The sequence below is a fragment of the Chiloscyllium punctatum genome, chromosome 45 (assembly GCF_047496795.1).
Source record: "Chiloscyllium punctatum isolate Juve2018m chromosome 45, sChiPun1.3, whole genome shotgun sequence".
Taxonomy (NCBI): domain Eukaryota; kingdom Metazoa; phylum Chordata; class Chondrichthyes; order Orectolobiformes; family Hemiscylliidae; genus Chiloscyllium; species Chiloscyllium punctatum.
In genome coordinates, this window is record NC_092783.1 from 10535315 (window position 1) to 10555093 (window position 19779).

Below are 19779 nucleotides of genomic sequence, written 5' to 3' on the forward strand. Positions count from 1 at the left end.
GCTTATTCAACTGTGGGAGGCCTCAAAGCTGTCACAATTCTGTCCGCTCTTAGCCTCCATGTCCTTACACATTGCAGTGAGTGAGTTATTGGATAATGAGGACAGATAAGAACCTGAGCTGTTCTTTTCTTAAAAAAAGTACCCCTCAGCCCAGGGATACTGAGGTCAGTTGTTCTAAATGCTGCTCCTGCTCTCTCACTAAAGATCAGCAATGCTTTTTTGTTTTGAGGTAGCAAAATTATTTTTATTGGCAGCATTGTCATTATTATTTGTGATCTTCATACTGGGGTCATGAGTTCAAACGCTACCACATTCAAACTCAATAAATTAAATCTGGAAAAAAAAGCTAGTCTCAGTAACAGTGACCAAGAAACAATTATCAATTACCATAATAATCTATTTGGCTTCCTCATATCCTTTAGGGAAGGAAATCTGTTGTCCTTACCTGTTTTGGCTTATAGCAACGTAATTGCCTCTGAACTGCCCTTTGCCACGGCCGAGCAAGTTACTCAGTTCAAGGACAATGAGGGATGGGCAATGAATGCTAGCCTTGCCAGTGACACCCAGATTTATAAGAGAATGACAAAAGAAAAATACGTTTCTTTAAAACAAAATAAATTAGGGTAGAGTTGGTCCAAGAGGTTTACAAACTTGAATGTTTACTTCGATGTCAGTAGTGTTATCTAGCTCTGAACATTCACTTTGTAGTTCATAGCTTATTGGTAGAGTTGCATCTTTAGAGATCTGTCATGCACATCAAATTCACAAGTGTTATTATCCATTGTGGTTCAAGCAATACCATTCCTAAAAGTATGCAAGGATGCATACTTTGCATACGTGGCTGCAAGGATGGTGTAGGAGGGAGGGCTTCAGATATTTGGACAATTGGACTGCATTCTGGGGAAGGTGGGACCTGTATAAACAGGACGGGTTGCACCTGAACCAGAAGTGCACCAATATCCTGGGGGGTAGGTTTGCTAGCACTCTTCGGGGGGGTTTAAACTAATTTGGCAGGGGGATGGGATCCGGACTTGTAGTCCAGCAAGTAAGCTAGCTGTGTGTCAGGATGTTCAAGACTGTAGGGAGGCTGTGGAGAAGGTAGCACTGACAGGGACTACTTGCGGACACAGAGATGGGCTCAAGTGCGTATACTTCAATGCAAGGAGTATCAGAAATAAGGTGGGTGAACTTAAGGCGTGGATCTGTACCTGGGACTACGATGTTGTGGCCATCACGGAAACATGGATAGATGAGGGACAGGAATGGCTGTTGGAGGTTCCTGGTTACAGATGTTTCAGTAAGATTAGGGAGGGTGGTAAAAAAGGAGGGGGGGTGGCATTGCTAATTAGAAATGGTATAACGGCTGCAGAAAGGAAGTTTGAGGGGGATCTGCCTCTGGAGGTAGTATGGGCTGAAGTCAGAAATAGGAAAGGTGCAGTCACCTTGTTGGGTGTTTATTATAGGCCCCCCAATAGCAGCAGAGATGTGGAGAAACAGATTGGGAAACAGATTTTGGAAAGGTGCAGAAGTCACAGGGTCGTAGTCATGGGCGACTTCAACTTCCCAAATATTGATTGGAAGCTCTTTAGATCAAGTAGATTGGATGGGGCGGTGTTTGTGCAGTGTGTCCAGGAAGCTTTTCTAACGCAGTATGTAGATTGTCCAACCAGAGGGGAGGCCATATTGGATTTGGTACTCGGTAATGAACCGGGACAAGTGGTGGGCTTGTTAGTGGGTGAACATTTTGGTGATGGCGACCACAATTCTGTGACTTTCACCTTGGTTATGGAGAGAGATACGTGCGCACAACAAGGAAGTTTTTACAATTGGGGGAAGGGAAATTACGATGCTGTAAGAGGATTTGAGGAGCATACGTTGGGAGCATAGGCTGTCAGGGAAGGATGTGGTGGAAATGTGGGACTTTTTCAAGGAGCAGATACGACGTGTCCTTGATATGTATGTACCGATCAGGCAGGAAAGAAATGGTCGTGTGAGGGAGCCTTGGTTGACGAGGGAGGTTTAATGTCTAGTAAAGAGGAAGAAGGAGGCTTACATAAGGTTGAGGAAACAAGGTTCAGACAGAGCAGTGGAGGGATACAGGATAGCCAGAAGGGACCTGAAGAAAGGGATGAGGAGAGCTAAGAGAGGGCATGAAAAATCCCTGGCGGATAGGATCAAGGATAACCCCAAGGCATTCTATGCGTATGTGAGAAACCTGAGAATGACGAGAACGAGGGTAGGTCCGATCAAGGACAGTGGTGGGAGACTGTGTATTGAGTCGGAAGAGATAGGAGAGGTCTTGAACAAGTACTTCTCTTCAGTATTTACGAACGAGAGGGACCGTATTTTTGAAGAGGAGAGTGTGAAACGGACTGATAAGCTACAAGAGATACCTGTTAGGAAGGAAGATGTGTTGGACATTTTGAACAACTTGAGGATAGACAAGTCCCCCGGGCCTGACGGGATATATCCTAGGATTATGTGGGAAGCAAGAGAGGAAATTGCAGTACCGTTGGCAATGATCTTCTCGTCTTCACTGGCAACTGGGGTGGTACCAGGGGACTGGAGAGTAGCGAATGTTGTGCCCCTGTTCAAAAAAGGGAATAGGGATAACCCCGGGAATTACAGGCCAGTTAGTCTTACTTCTGTGGTAGGCAAAGTAATGGAAAGGGTACTGAGGGATAGGATTTACGAGTATCTGGAAAGACACTGCTTGATTAGGGACAGCCAGCACGGATTTGTGAAGGGTAGGTCTTGCCTTACAAGTCTTATTGAATTCTTCGAGGAGGTGACCAAGCATGTGGATGAGGGTAGAGCAGTGGATGTAGTGTACATGGATTTTAGTAAGGCATTTGATAAGGTTCCCCATGGTAGGCTTATGCGGAAAGTCAGGAGGCATGGGATAGAGGGAAATTTGGCCAATTGGATAGAAAACTGGCTAACCGGTCGAAGTCAGAGAGTGGTGGTAGACGGTAAATATTCAGCATGGAGTCCAGTTACAAGTGGAGTTCCGCAGGGATCAGTTCTGGGTCCTCTGCTGTTTGTAATTTTTATTAATGACTTAGAGGAGGGAGTCGAAGGGTGGGTCAGTAAATTTGCAGGTGATACAAAGATAGGTGGAGTTGTGGACAGTGAGGAGGGCTGTTGTCGGCTGCAGAGGGACTTAGATATGATGCAGAGCTGGGCTGAGGAGTGGCAGATGGAGTTCAACCCTGCCAAGTGTGAGGTTGTCCATTTTGGAAGAACAAATAAGAATGCAGTATACAGGGTTAATGGTAGGGTTCTTGGTCAGGTGGAGGAACAGAGGGATCTTGGGGTCTATGTACATAGATCTTTGAAGGTTGCCACTCAGGTGGATAGAGTTTGTAAGAAGGCCTATGGAGTATTATCGTTCATTAGCAGAGGGATTGAATTCAAGAGTCGTGAGGTGATGTTGCAGCTGTACAGGACTTTGGTTAGGCCACATTTGGAGTACTGTGTGCAGTTCTGGTCGCCTCACTTTAGGAAAGATGTGGAAGCTTTGGAGAGGGTGCAGAGAAGATTTACCAGGATGTTGCCTGGAATGGAGAGTAGGTCTTACGAGGATAGGTTGAGAGTTCTCGGCCTTTTCTCGTTGGAACGGCGAAGGATGAGGGGTGACTTGATCCGAGGTTTATAAGATGATCAGAGGAATAGATAGAGTAGACAGTCAGAAACTTTTTCCCCGGGTACAACAGAGTGTTACAAGGGGACATAAATTTAAGGTGAAGGGTGGAAGGTATAGGGGAGATGTCAGGGGTGGGTTCTTTACCCAGAGAGTGGTGGGGGCATGGAATGCGCTGCCCGAGGGAGTGGTAGAGTCAGATTCATTGGCGACCTTTAAGCGGCATTTGGATAGGTACATGGATGGGTGCTTAATCTAGGATAGAAGTTCGGCACAACATCGTGGGCCGAAGGGCCTGTTCTGTGCTGTATTGTTCTATGTTCTATGTTCTATCTTCTAAGTAACCAGATTTCAAATTTCTTAAACACAAAATTCCCTTTATCTTCAAAATAAAAGTGAGAGATGTGGAAAATTAGTTGCAAAGTACAGTTCTATGGCTCTTTTCCTTCCTTGCCAGTCAGTCTGATTTTGCTTTTTTGGGGCAGTTATGTGATCAATGCCCAAAATCTCATTTTAACAATTTCAGACATGGTAACAGTAGAGAGGAGGTGGTGGACAAAAGAATCAGAAAGAATCATCAAACCTAATTGTGAAATCTGAAGCAACAGTTCATTCTACTAGTGGAAAACTGTTCGATATAATCTGTGACTCCTGGGATTCAGAATATTTCAGAACCACACCAAATAACCCAAGACTCTGAAGGAAGACAGGCACTTGAGAAGTTTGCAATCTGAATTATGTTTGAATTACATCTTGTTTTGCTTTAAAAATGATTTATTCTTCATTCCAAATTCTAAATTATACATATACAATGTTAAAGAGGTAAATAAACACATTCAAAGCTGGATTCAGACAACCTTTAAAACTCATAATTTCAGACTGAAGAATAAAACTGTCTTCCGTGTGAATTAAAATCCAGTCACAACATTCATCAGAAGTAACTCAAGTGCCCACAGTAATATCCCAAGATCATGGAAAGTCATCAAACAATTTGTTTTCTATTCTCACGTCTTCTAGCGGACACTCTACTATATTCAGTGAAATGTTGTGTTTGCAGTTGACTAGGAAGATGATTACACATCTCATTTGCTATGGTCAAATTCCTTCAGAAAAACTGAAGGCTATAAGTTCAAAATAAAATGATGGTGAGATGTGTATGGAATAGTTAGAATCATGCCCCCAAGAGCACCTATGAATACTAAGTTGGATGAAATAGAGGTTGGGTTGAAACCATCAGATGTAATTCTGCAGAAAAGAAATTTGATTGCAGTGTGTGAGAGAGCTGCCTGAATACTGAAAATATCATTTTATGATTGCAAACTGTATTGAGCTTAATGTACTAAAGAGTTGCTAAGATTACAGTAGCCATAAAAGGAAAATTTGATCATTAACAACAATATTTTTCGAGCTGTCATGACAAATGCCTATGGATGCAGACTGCAGACAAGTAAAACCTTCTAAGGAATGTCATGATTGATGTAATATTTACCATACTGTTCCTCACGAGTGCACAGTTAGGTTACTGTCAAGGGCAATTCAGAATGGCCAATAACCACTGGCCTAGCCAGTGATGGCCACATCCCAAGGACAGATATTCTTACACACAGACACCACAAAAGATGAACTACTTTACTTGTTGCCCTTGATAAAATGGACATCCCTAACTTGTTGACTGCGGCTTGAGAGTACCGTTGCCAGGCAATGCAGTTAAACAGCTGACATCATTAACTGAGCTCAGGCATGACAATAGACAAGTCCATCATGGAAAATAGTTACGACCCTCAATCTTCCACTTAAGCATATATGTAAAGACAGAATTTTATTTTTATTCATTCATGGGATGTGCTTGTCACTGTCTGGGCTACCATTTATTGGCCATTCCTGTTGTCCTTGAGAAGATGCTGGTGAGTTGTTGCCTTCAAGTGCTGCAGAATGTTTGGTGTAGGTACATCCACAAGTGCTGCAGGATATTTGGTGTAAGTACATCCACAAGTGCTGCAGAATGTTTGGTGTAAGTACATCCACAAGTGCTGCAGGATATTTGGTGTAAGTACATCCACAAGTGCTGCAGAATGTTTGGTGTAAGTACATCCACAAGTGCTGCAGGATATTTGGTGTAAGTACATCCACAAGTGCTGCAGGATATTTGGTGTAAGTACATCCACAAGTGCTGCAGGATATTTGGTGTAAGTACATCCACAAGTGCTGCAGGATATTTGGTGTAAGTACATCCACAAGTGCTGCAGAATGTTTGGTGTAAGTACATCCACAAGTGCTGCAGAATGTTTGGTGTAAGTACATCCACAAGTGCTGCAGGATATTTGGTGTAAGTACATCCACAAGTGCTGCAGAATGTTTGGTGTAAGTACATCCACAAGTGCTGCAGAATGTTTGGTGTAAGTACATCCACAAGTGCTGCAGAATGTTTGGTGTAAGTACATCCACAAGTGCTGCAGAATGTTTGGTGTAAGTACATCCACAAGTGCTGCAGAATGTTTGGTGTAGGTACATCCACAAGTGCTGCAGGATATTTGGTGTAGGTACATCCACAAGTGCTGCAGAATGTTTGGTGTAGGTACATCCACAAGTGCTGCAGGATATTTGGTGTAGGTACATCCACAATGTCATGAGGGAGAAAGTTCCAGGATTTTGACCCAGAGACACTGAAGGTACAGTAATATATTTCTAAGTCAGAATTGTGACTTGGACGCAACTTGTAGGTGTTAATATTCCCATGTATTTGCAACCCTTCTCCTTTTAGATGATAGTGGTCATGGGCTGAGGAGCCTTGGAGAACTTCTCCGGTGCATCTTGTAAACACCACTGCTACTAAATGTTGGTGGTGGAGGGAGTGAACATTTGTGGATATGGTGCTTATAAAGCATGCTGCTTTTATCCTTGGTAGTGTCACGCTTCTTCAGCATTGTTGGATCTGCACTCATCCAGGCAAGTGGACAGTATTCCATCACACCCCTAATTTCTGCCTTGCAGATGGTGGACAGGCTTGGGGAGTCAGGTGGTGAGTGACTCATAGAGTCAGAGAGTTACAAAACACAGAAACAGACCTTTCGGTCCAATTCTTCCATGACAGCCTGAGATCTGAAACTGATCTCATGCCATTTGCCAGCATTTGGCCCATATCCCTCCAAACCCTTCCTATTCATATACCATCCAGATGTTTTAAATGTTGTTGTTGTAACCGCCTCCACCACTTTCTCTGGCATACACACACCACCTTCTACGTGAAAAAGTTGCCCCTTAGGTCCCTCTTAAATCTGACCCCTCTCACCTTAAAGCTATGTGCTCTAGCTTTGGACTTCCCTCCCTGGAAAAAGACCTTGGCTTTTCTCCATAATAATGCGCCTGACGATTTTATAAACCTCTATAAGGTGACCCATCAGCCTCCAATGCTTCAGAGAGAAAAGTCCCAGCCTCTCCCTATAGCTCAAGGCCTCCAACCCTGGCAACATCCTTATAAATCTTTTCTGAACCCTTTCAAGTTTCACAACATCTTTCCTGAAGCAGGGAGACAAGAGTTGAATGCAATATTCTCAACGTGGCCTCAACAGTGTAGCCGTAACATAATGTCCCATCTCCTATACTCAATGCACTGACCAAGGAATGCGGAGGAGAGGACTGGCAAAACAATTCTGGGCAGGAGTGTAAGAAACAGGGTGGCCATTATGGGGTCTTTAACTTCTTCAACATTGACTGGAAATGCAATAACTCTAATATGTCAGATGGATCAGTCTTTGGCCAATGTGTGCAGGGAAGTTTCCTGTCACAGTATGTCGAAGGGCCGATAAGAGGGGAGGCCACACTGGATCTGGTACTTGGTAACGAACCGGGCCAGGTTTTTAATTTAGTGGTAGGTGAGCACTTTGGAGAGAGTGACCATAATTCGGTTACATTTAGTTCAGCGATGGAAAGGGGCCACAGGGCAAGATTTATAGATGGGGTAAGGGCAATTATAATGCAATTAGGCAAGACTTAGGAGGCATAGAAAGGGGTAGCAAAATGCAGGGGATGGGGACAACAAAAATGTAGAGCTGGTTGAAGGAACAGATATTGCATGTCCTTGATAGGTATGTTCCTGTCAGGCAGAGAGAAAGTGATAAGTTAACGGAGCCGTGGTTTACTAAAGGAATTGTATCTCTTGTTAAGTGGAAGAGGCTTATGTGACATTGAGATGAGTTGGTTCAGATGAGGCGATGGAGAGTTACAGATTAGCTAGAAAAGATTTAAAGAAAGAGTTAAGAGGAGTAAGGAGGGGACATGAGCAGTATTTAGCAGGTAGAATAAAGGAGAACCCTAAAGCTTTCTATAGCTATGTGAGGAATAAAAGGATGACTAGGGTAGGAATAGGGCCAGAAGTGGGAAGTTGTGTGTGGACGCTGTGGAGATGGGAGAGGTGCTAAATGAATATTTCTTATCCACTTTCACTCAGGAAAAGCAGAATATTGTAGAGGAGAAGACAGAGATATGGGCTAGAAAAGATTGATGTTAGTAAGAAGGAGGTGTCATCAATTCTAGAAGGTGTGAAAGTAGGTAAGTCCCCCGGGCGGATGGGATTTATCCAAGGATTCTCTGGGAAGCTAGGGAGGAGATAGCAGAGCCTTTGGCCTTGAGCTTTGAGTCGTCACTGTCTACAGGTTTAGTACCAGAGGGCTGGAGGATCGCAAATGTTGTGCCCATGTTCAAGAACGGCAGTAGTGATGACACAGACAATTATAGAGCAGTGAGCCTTACGTCTGTTGTGGGAAAGGTTTTGGAATAGTTTACTAGAGATAGGATTTATAATCATCTAGCAAGCAACAATTTGATTTCAGATAGTTAACATGGTTTCGTCAAGGGCAGGTCATGTCTCACAAACCTCACAGAGTTTTTTGAGAAGGTGACCGTGCATGTGGAAGAGGGTAGGACAGTTGACGTGGTGTACATGGACTTCAGTAAAGCCTCTGATAAGGTTCCACAAGGTAGGCTACTGGAGAAATGCGGAGGCATGGGATTGAGGGTGACTTAGCAGCTTGGATTAGTAACTGGCTTTCTGAAAGAAGGCAGCAAGTGGTGGTTGAAGGAAAATATTCAGCCTGATGTCAGGTTACTAGGGGTGTGCCACAAGGATCTGTTTTAGGACCATTGCTGTTTGTCATTTTTATAAATGACTCGGACGCAGACTTTGAATATTGTGTACAGTTCTGGTTAACCCATTACAGGAAGGATGTGGAAGCAGTGGAAAAGGTGCAGAGGAGATTTACCAGGGTGTTGCCTGGTCCAGAGGGAAGGTCTTATGAGGAAAGGCTGAGGGATTTGGGTCTATTCTCATTGGAGAGAAGGAGGCTAAGATGGGATTTGATAGAGATATACAAGATGATCAGAGGATTAGATAGGGAGGGTAGTGAGAGTCGTTTTCCTAGGATGATGACGTCCACTTGTACAAGGGGGTATAGCTACAAATTGAGGGGTGATAGATTTAAGTCAGATGTCAGAGGCAGATTCTTTACTCAGAGTGGCGAGGGCATGGAATGCCCTGCCTGCAAATATACTTAACTCAGCCGCATTAGGGGCATCTACACAGTCCTTGGATAAGCATATGGGTAATGATGGGATAGTGTACAGGATCGGCTTAGATTAGTTCACAGGTCAGTGCAACATCAAGGGCCGAAGGGCCTGTTCTGCTCTATATTGTTCTATATTCTATGAAGGCAAGCATGTCAAATGCTTTTTTCACCACCCTATCTATCTGTGACGCCAGTTTCAAGGAACTATGCATCTGCACCCAAACGTCTCTTTGTTCAGCAACATATCCCAGAGCCCTACCACTAACTTTATGAGTCCTGCCCTGCAGGATTCCTAGCCTCTGACCTGCTCTTGTAGTCATAATATTTATATGCCTAGTCAGTTCTGTTTTTGATCAATGGTAACCCATGGAATGTTGTAAGGGTTTCAGTGTTTGTTAACATCCTTGAACATCAAGAGGTAATGGCCAGACTCTCTTTTGATGGACATAGTCATTGCCTGGGACATGTATCAAAAATGATGCCTGAATATAGACTGACCTTCATTTTCAGGGCGCTGAATCATTTAACTGATTTCACCGAGTCCAATAATCAAATCCACTGCATATTTTACTTGCTGTTTATACTTAGAAATGAAATAGGCTGACAATTAGTAATAATATTTATCTATAAATAATAACACTTTTTTCAGGCAATTGATATCTTTGGTGAAGGCATGTTCTCATTATGCACAAGTTGGCAACATTAATACCATGCAAATAAAGTCACAGATTAAACAGACTGATCCTTGTACAAGCCACATAAAAAATACAAGTTATCAGGACTAAAATTCTTCGACATTATGAATTTTCAATTTCAGATTGCAAACCTTATTATTGTGCACTCCTTTACAGCGAACAAAATTATCTCAAATTCTCTCTTCAATGCACAGAACAAGGAAAAACAGTAAGTAGAAATTGCATACTCACTGGTAATGACTGCTGACTCCCTGACTGACCTGGCTGTCAGCAGGAGTAAGTGCGGACTGTTGATGTGTCTAACCTCTGTGTCCCTGATGTGCCGACTATGTTCCATTTATGACAAATGACAAGAAAACACACAGCATGCAGTAAGTGTTACAAATCATTCTTGCAAGTTAGTACAAACATAGAAAGCGAAACTTCAAACCAGGGAAAATGGTGGCAGAGTAGTACTATCAACGGACTAGAAACCAAGAGGACCAGGCAAACCCACTGGGAATGTGGGTTCAACTCTCATGACTGCAGCCAGTGAAATTTAACAGAATTTTTTAAAATCTGGAATGGAAACCTAGTCTTGATAATGGTAACCAAGAATCTGTCAATGATTGTCATAAAACCTGGTTCACCACTGCCTTTCCTTTCCTAAAGGAAGCTTAGCCAGTTTGGCTTCCATGCGGTTCCAGACCAGATTACCTCTTCAATGCCCTCTGAAATGGTTGAGCAAGTGACTCAGTTCAAGAGAAATTAATCTGATATTCAGAATTGCACAGCAGTAGCAGTAGTTGTTGGAACCCTTGCCTGAAGTTGCTTTACCTCACCCCACGGTGCAGGCCTAGTTGAGATAATCTAACTCAGTCCAGTCTCAGGATCTCCAGTGCTCAGCACTTTAACCATCTGAACCACAAAGAGATGCTAATGTCAGCATTTTGCCCTGGGCAGAGTTTGTGGATCGCAGCTCTCTCTTGCTGCCAATCTGTCTCTTAACGTACATGCAGATTTGCAGTGGGTTAATGTCAAGTAAAAGGTTCACCATGCTTATTAGCACTCCATGCATATTTGCAGAGTTAGGACTGCTCTGGAGAAAATAACAAAAATCATTGAAAATAATATTAGTGGTAGCATGATGTCCAATGAATGAGTGCAGGAATACTAAAGACTGCTTGAATGAAGTAAATTGATTTCTTTTCATAATTCCCCTAGAATACAAATGACGAACAATTGACTAACAGGAAATGAAGTTAGAGAGCTTGATTAACATTTACTATTTCAAAATTTTATGATTCATGTTTTTTGGAGCATTAGATATAAATCATGCTGAACAAATTACAAATATTACACAATAGGTCAAATTCATAAAACACCTTCCCTAACAACATTGTGGGTCTACCTATATTAAATAAACTGAAGCAGTTCAAGAGGGCAGCTGACAAGCACCTAATCCAGGGGAGTTAGAGAAGGACAGTAAATGCTGGCTTAGCCAGTGAAGCCCATGTACCATGAACGTTTTTTTCAAAGCTGAGTTCAGACTAATGTTTTGTTAGGATTGTCAATTCACTCATTATGGCTTTAACATTGAAATTTGATATTTTTGTTTTGAAAATACTGCCCAATATAAAATACTTCATCTAATTTATATCATGAAGTTCCAATTCATGCACTTTAAGTTTATATCACTGCAACACAGCTAATTGTCAGTTAGTTTATTTGCGATGCACCAGAACTAGCTCTGACCTCTACCTTTATTGTACCACTGTAATAAACTGATTTCTCATCAGATACCTACATAGACCTTATTTATGTAATGAATTGATGACTTTACTTTTGCACATTATAATTTACTGACTGAATTAACTGCAGCTGATGGCTGGTAAAAGGTGGATTTAATTACCTTCTGGTTGAATTTTCTTCGGTTGTACTGATGGAGCTGGGCTGGACATTGTTGTAACCCTGAACCCTGCAGGCAGTGTTTCTGTAGACCCTGCCATCATGGTGATACCGTGGATTTCTCGTGGTCGAAAACGCTTTCGCCATGACGGTGCCCGTCTAAAACTTTTGTCATCGCCCTGTAATATCAGAAAGAATAACAGCTGTGGGACGGCTGGAATTTGAGATATTTAAGAGTGGGATTAAGGAGATCCAAGATGGCGGTGATCTCATAGCTCTGCACCATAACCCAGGCAAGATGGTGCATTTACCCTCCCTGTTTCAGCTATTGTGGCAAAAATCGGTAATGTTAGGTCCTCAGAATTGTTAGTTTTGGTGATCAGGAAAGATGACTAAGGGAAAAGGGCCATGTGGATTGCAACAAGCAGGGCATTCCCCTGCAGCAACAGATACGCCCGTGGCCGCAGCATGGCCTCCGCGAACATCCTTTTGGACCTACCTGTGCAACATGGCCTGGTTTCGGAGTCTGTGAAACTCAGAGAGAAGATCGATTCAGTGATGGAGGAGACCCAGACCAGGCTGGAACCGATCATGCTGCAAACGCATGAGCAGGAGATCCAGCGGGTGGAGGAGGTGGAGCAGCAGACTGTGGCTTCAGAGACCGCAGCAGAATCCTCGGTGGGTCAGATACAGGCCTTGGAGAGGCAGGTACAGGACTTAGTGGAGCAGGTCAACAACCTCGGGAATCGAGGCCATCAGAAGAGTAACTATGTGATCGGGCTGCCGGAACAGGAGCTTTCTGGAGCAATGTTTCCCACAGTTCTGGGGCTAGAGGTTGAGGGCAGGCCTCAAGTCAAGCGGAACCACAAAGTTGTAGTGCGCAGACCTGGATCGGACCAACGTCCCCACCCGGTCCCAGTGTACCTCCAGCATTACAGAGATAAGTAAATGGTGTTGGAAGCTTCCAGAACACTGGGGAGGGGTCTACAGACCCTGATCTGCAAGGGACCAAAAATTATGTTTTTCCAGGACTTCGTGCGGCTGTGATCCGCAAGAGGATGGCCTTTGATGAGGAAAAGAAGAGGCTGAGACACTTGAATATTCAGTACTCTGTAAGATATCCAGCAGTGTTATGTTTCAGCCACGGAGGGACTGTGTTTAATTTTGACTCATCAGAAAAAGCAAAGGACTTCCTGGACACTTTAAAAGAGACTGGCTGGTTCAAATAAAATGGATAATAGTGTTTCCTTTGTTTTTCCTGTGGTTTATCTTGTTTACCTGGTATTGCTCTTTTAATATGTGGGAATCTCTTCTTTCTCCCCTCCCTTTGTCTTTTTTCTAATATTCCCTTTTTTTCTTTCTTGGTCTGAGATGTAGGGCGGGTTATGGGTTTTTTTTAAATCAGTACTGACTGGGGTCAAAGTATAGGTGGGATGGTTGAATGTCCACTTCTAATTTTCCTGTTATAAGATACGTTTTTTTAAAATTTAGTTTTGCCTGGCTTCAGCTAGGAGCAGCCATGAAGGGGATAGTGGGTTGTGTGAGAGCCCCCTGTGGGCAAGGGGGAAAGTCTTCTCTTATTTGTTTTATGTGTTGGTTCATTGTAGAAGTAACTTTTAGAAGTTTTACTTTGGTAGATTTTGTAGTTGTGTTTTCTAGTTTATACAAATCTTTTACTGTTTTCAGTCAGTACATTATGGGTAGGGTTCTTTCTCTCGGAGAATCGCGGGCTGTCTTGGACAGCTATGGCTAATTGTTTGTTTAAATGGTGCACCTGGAATATTAAGGGCAGTCATTTGCTGATTAAGAGAAAGAAGATACTTTTGAACCTTAGAAAAGGAAGGGTTGATATAGCCATGCTGCAAGAAACACATTTAGGCAATAAGGAATATTTAAAGTTACACCAGAGAGGGTAGAGCCGGGTGTTTTACTTGTCCTTTAATTCTAAAAGCAGAGGAGTAGCTGAATCCAAGCAGAAGAATCTCCCATTTTAGCTGTTAGACCAGATTAAGGACAAATATGGGTGGTCTGTGATCCTCAAAGCTTTAATACATGGAGAGGAGTACAGGATTTTGAATATATGTTGCCCCCTGCCACACCCCCTCAAATGTTTAACGGATGCACTTTCCAGGTTGATGGCCCTTGGAGCGCGCCACACGATACAGTGAGAGACTTCAATCATCTTATGGACCCCGAGGTGGATAGGATGCTCAGGGGTCTCGCGGGCATATCCTGCAATCCAGACAACTGGTGGACCTGAGTGGGGAGCAGTTGCTGATGGATATATGGAGATATCTTCACCTTGAGGGTAGGGTCTTTACCTTCTTCTCTAACCCACACAGGTTCTACATTAGGATCGATATGTTTTTTGCTCCACTGGCTTTTTTGGATTTGGTGCTGTCTTGTAGAATTGGGAACATAGCTATTTCTCATCATGCGCCAGTGTATCTGGTGGTTAAAGCCAGAGGCAATTGGACAGGCTTGCAGTGTTGGCGCATGGATCCTTTCCTCCTGAAGGACAGTAAGTTTACTGAATATTTTTCACAGGAATTTAAAATTTTTTGGGATATTAATTCGGGTATGGCCAAGAACCCGTCGGTGCTCTGGGAGACTACTGAGACTGACGCAAGGGGTTTGATTTTTTCATACTCGGCGACCTTGGAACGGCAGATGGGAGAGCAGCAGCATATGCTCAATGCTCGGCTGAAGGGAACCAAGACGACATACTTTGATAGGCTGACTGTGACCAAGTTGCAGTGAATTACAGCTCTCAGGGCTGCTCTGAACTCTGCGCTCACCCAGACAGCAAAGAGGGAGATCTCTCTTGCGAAACAGAAGTTAATTGAGTATGGTGATAAGCCAGGTAGACCTGGCATGTCTGACCAGGAAGAAGAGTGCCTCCCCTCCCCCCTCAATCTATCACCTCCATGAGAGAGTGTGCTGGTACTCTCGCTTGTGATTCCAAAAAGATTAACGCAGCATTTAGGAAATTCTATTCTGAGGGCTGTGAGGACAGGTTGGCAAAGATGGGGTCCTTTTTTAAGATTTTGGACCTCCCAGATGTAACTGTGGAGCAGGTGTCCCTTTTGAATGCCCCTCTGACAATCCAAGAGATACAAGAGGCAGTGAGGCAGCTCCAGAGTGATAAAGCACTCAGCCCAGATGGATTTCAGAGCGAGTTTTATAAGGAATTTATAACCATGTTGGCTGGGCCAATGTTGGACATGTACAATTATTCACAGAGTCAGGACTGCCTCCCATCCTCTGTGAGAGAAGCTAACGTCTCCCTTATTCTCAAGAGAGGGAAAGTTCTGGAGGATTGTGCTTCGTAGATTTTGTAGTTGTGTTTTCTAGTTTATACAAATCTTTTACTGTTTTCAGTCAGTACATTATGGGTAGGGTTCTTTCTCTCGGGGAATCGCGGGCTGTCTTGGACAGCTATGGCTAATTGTTTGTTTAAATGGTGCACCTGGAATATTAAGGGCAGTCATTTGCTGATTAAGAGAAAGAAGATACTTTTGAGCCTTAGAAAAGGAAGGGTTGATATAGCCATGCTGCAAGAAACACATTTAGGCAATAAGGAATATTTAAAGTTACACCAGAGAGGGTTCAGCTATTAAACGTAGATTTCAAACTTTTGTCGAAAATGCTGGCATTGAGGTTGGAGGAGGTATTGCCCTCCATTGTAAAGGAAGACCAGACAGGTTTTATTAAGGGTTGTAGGTCCGCGAACAACATTAGAAGAGTACTGAATATGGTCCAGGTGTGCCAGCAAAAGTTGATTCTGGGTTTGGCAGTTGCCTTGGATACAGAGAAAGCATTTGACTGGGTGGAGTGGCCACATCTCTTTTATGTCCTGGACCGGTTTGGTCTTTGGTGAGTCTTTACCAGGTGGGTGGCAGTATAATACAGTGGCCCTAAGGCAACAGTTCTCACTAATGGTATAATTTTAGTTTTGGTAGAGGCAGCCGACAAAGATGCTTCCATTCACCGCTGCTGTTTATATTAGTGATTGAGCCGTTGGCAGAGGCTATCCGGAGGGACCCCAATATAGTTGCTCTGAAGGTGGGGTCAGGATGGCATAATATCACCCTTTACTTAGAGGACATTATTGCTTTTCTAACTAACCCAACAATGTCTGTGCCCCATTTAATACAAATTATTAACTTATTTGGTTCTTTCTCGGGGTGTAAAATCAATTTTATGAAGTCGGAGGCCAAGTGGGGGGTCTTATCAGAGTACCTGATCTTGGGGGTGGAATCTGATTCCCTTTCAGGTGGTCACCAGGAGGTTTCCTGTATGTAGGCATTTTTATTACTCCGGCCTTTCATCAATTATACAAAGCTAATATTGTGCAGTTTGCTGCAGAAGATAAGACAGGACCTTTAGCATTGGGAGGCTCTTCCAATATCTTGGTTGGGTAGAATACGTCTGGTTAAAATGAATGTTCTTCCTCATTTATTATAACCCATGCGAAGTTCCCTCTGATGTTACCCAGGCAAGTACAATGGAGGCTTAACAGTTGGCTCGGTTCTTTCATGTGACGTCATAGGTAATGTCTAATTAAGCTTGCTAAACTGCAACTTCCACAGGGGAGGGGGGGTATGGACTTACCAGAAATATCAATTAAATTTCCTATTATCCTATGTGACTGATTGTGCGTGCCAGGACCTGAGGTCAATTTGGCTGGACATCGAGGCCTCCCAGGCAAAATGTCCCCTCATTAATTTGTTGTTTATGGACAAGATAAGGACTGTCATGGAGCACTGCAGAAACCTGATTGTCCTTAACACGGTTAAAGCATGGAGAATGAAGCGACAAAGCGAGAGCAATTTATTTAAAACTTCCCTTTTTCCTCCCATTGTAGGAATGTCAGGATTTCGACCAGGATTGATGAATTCTGGCTTTAGGTTCTGGGAGTCAAGAGGAGTTTCCTGTTTGGGAGACTTATTTGAGGTGTGAATGTGTATAGGGTATAAGCAGACAGGGAAAGAGTTAAGTTCTGAGTTTTGTGGAACAAGAAGTTCAACTGAGCATGACTCAGATAACAACTTACAGTTAACAATGGGGTGTTGTAGGCAAGAGTAATGGGTTAACAAGGTGGAAAAGCAGTCATTTAACAATATTGCAAGCATTCAGCATGTGAGGTCAGTTTAACAAGGTGAAAAGTATTCATTATGTGAAGCCAGTTATTCATTGTGTAACAGCAGATGGCTTAATCTTCACTATTGATACTCGTTAATTGTAATGGTCACCCAATTAATATGTGAGTTTCCATATCTGGATGCTCCTCCCTGTAAAATGACTAAATAAATTCATTGAGAAACTGCTGCTCCAGAGAAGACTGTGTACTCATGACTCTGTGTACATGGGCGATCATTCTCCCTCCCTCCAGGACCTGAAATAAAGAAATAAAGGTAAAACTACACTGTCTCTGAGCGTTTTGCTTTGACTGAGGGATGAAATGGGACAACAGAGAGGGAGGTCAAGATGTCTTTCGATCAACTGAGCCAGAAATATGAACTGTCTAGTAGGGACCTCTTTCAATATTTTCGGATTCGGGACTTTATATAGAAAAAGACTACATTTACTGGTTTATCCCTAGAAGTCTGATGTGGAGAGGAGAGTACTTCGGTTCACAGGGACTCTCTCGATCAGAACCCTCTACCATTTATTAGCAGATAATGTCTCGAAGAACATTGAGCAGCTTTGAGAGATCTGGACTCAGGAATTTGGGGTGGGGATCTCATCAGAGGCATGGGAGGATATTTTTGCACCATACAAAAATATCCATATATTTGGAGGAAGATTTTGATTTGTAATAGGACTCAGACTATGCAACTGAAGGTTCTCTATGCTGCTTATTTGGCACCGGAGTGGCTTGTGAAATTTGAGAGAGGAGTATCTCCAATGTGTCCCAAATGTAAAACAAATGTAGGCACTCTTACAGTCATGACACAAGCTTCATAGGTATTGGGGCACTATAGCAACTGTTTTGGAAGGGGTCTTGGGAACCGAGGTCAAGGTAGATCTGGTATTCCTCCTCTTGGGTCTGCCGAATCTGCTCTCTTTAGATGTACATGAGAAGAAACTGTTTAATATTCTCTCATATTGTGCGAGGAAGAACATTCTGATGAGCTGGATTTTGGAAAACTCCCCAGGATTTTGGGATTGCATAGGTTAATTATGGAACATGTCTCCTAAGACTTCCTTACAAGTATGGAGCACCTGAAAATTGAACTTTTTTATAGGACATGGCAGCCCTTTTTGAAATATATGAACACAGATTTGTCAGCTATATTGATTAGGGCCTTTTTGTAGCTGCAAGGGCTGTGTCTGGTGAGCCGGGGGCCCTGAGAGGAAGAATCCCTAATAAATACAGGTACGCCAACTGATGCTTCCGGTGATGGGAGCTTTGGTGGGGTTGTGCTGAGTGTTGTAAGTTAATTCAATTTAATTTAGTTTATTTTGTTTAATTATTTATTGTAGTATGAGTAGATTTTAAAACTTCTTTTCTTTTAAACTGTTTATGGAGTAGAGTAGTAGTTTGTCTTTTGTAACTGTTGTTATATTATAAGATTGTTATACTATTCGTAGTAATTTTATAATTTTGTAAAAAAAATCAAAATCTTGTTTCAAGAAAAATATAGTTATAAGAAATGTGGGCTTAATCCGTGATCTTAAACAAAGCTTCTATCTGAACTAAAAACCAAAAAAACTGCAGATGCTATAATTCAGAAACAAAAAAGAAATTTCTGGAAAAGCTCAGCAGGTGTGACAGCATCAATGGGCAGAAATCAGAATTAACGCTTTAGGTCAAGTGATCTGAGGAAGGGTCACTCGACCTGAAATGTTAACTCTGATTTCTCTCCACATATGCTGCCAGACCAGTTTAGTTTTTCCAGCAATTTCTGTTTTTGCTTCTACCTCAACTGTTTATGTTGTGGTTTATGGGCTTCAATACCAATACAGATTGCTGAAATTCCAGACACTTTTTTAGGAAGCCAGTACAATATACACATTCTGGAGAATTTCATGAAATTTGGATTCTTTCATGTTGCACTCTCCTTGACTTTCATTTCTGACTAGGACATACAATCTTTGACAGCATTTACTGTGTCCACATTTCAGCTGCCACTCTGTTCCAAAACCCATGATGTCTATCAGGCTTTTCATTTCTTAGTCTTCTTCTGTCCTTCATTCCTATTCCTCCATTGCTTCTTCCTTTCTCACCCCCAAACCTGCTGCTTCTTCCTTTTTCACTTGATAATGAATATGGAATTCAAACAAGGAAGGCTTGCCTCAGCCATGCTTCACACTTCACTTTTTCTCACATCTTCTCCCATGTCCCCGCCAAGCTCATCATGTGCACAAAGCCCAGTGCTTGCTCTCTTACTAACTAGCTAGCCACAGCCACTGTATTGAATGATATTGCTACAAGTTCTATCTCCTCAGGTTCTGTCACCCATTCTTTCAAACAACTTCTCTCCTGATGTTGGACAAACTTACATTGTTTTCACTAGTGTTAGAGGCTGAGAGCTGATATGATTGAAGTGTATAAAATTATGACAGACATGGATAGGGTGGATAGTCAGAATCTTTTTCCCAGGGTGAAAATGTCAAATACAAGGGGGCACAGCTATGAGGAGAAGGAAAATTTAAAGGAGATGTGTGAGGCAGATTTTTTTTTTAAACACAGACAGTCATAGATGCCTGGAACACATTGCCAGGGGAAGTAGTAGAAGGAGATACGATAGCAATGTTTAAGAGGTATTTGGAAATACACAGGATCAGGAAGGGAACAGAAGGATACAGATGATTTACAGGCAAATAGAATTAGTTTAGAATGGCATCATGGTCAACATGTGCTTAGTGGGCTGAAGGGCTTCTTCCTGTGCAGTATTGTTCTATGTTTAAAAGCAAAAGTTGGTCCACTGATTATGGTATCATCACTGCCACCATTATAAATTACAGAGGCATCAGGTAAGTAATA

General features: G+C 42.6%; 1 protein-coding gene across 6 annotated transcripts in view; it reads right to left on the minus strand.

The window, feature by feature from the left end:
• Nucleotides 1-19779, minus strand: part of ppfia4 (PTPRF interacting protein alpha 4) — a 696847-nt gene that overhangs the window by 6960 nt on the left and 670108 nt on the right. For 5 of the 6 annotated variants that reach the window (XM_072563254.1, XM_072563250.1, XM_072563251.1 and 2 more), the window contains 2 exons: nt 11791-11965; nt 10131-10225 (listed from right to left, as the gene is read on the minus strand). In XM_072563254.1, coding sequence (XP_072419355.1) covers nt 10167-10225; nt 11791-11965 — 234 coding nt within the window. In that variant the 3' untranslated portion in view covers nt 10131-10166. The remainder of the gene's footprint in view (nt 1-10130; nt 10226-11790; nt 11966-19779) is intronic. The other variant, XM_072563249.1, reaches the window with a different exon arrangement.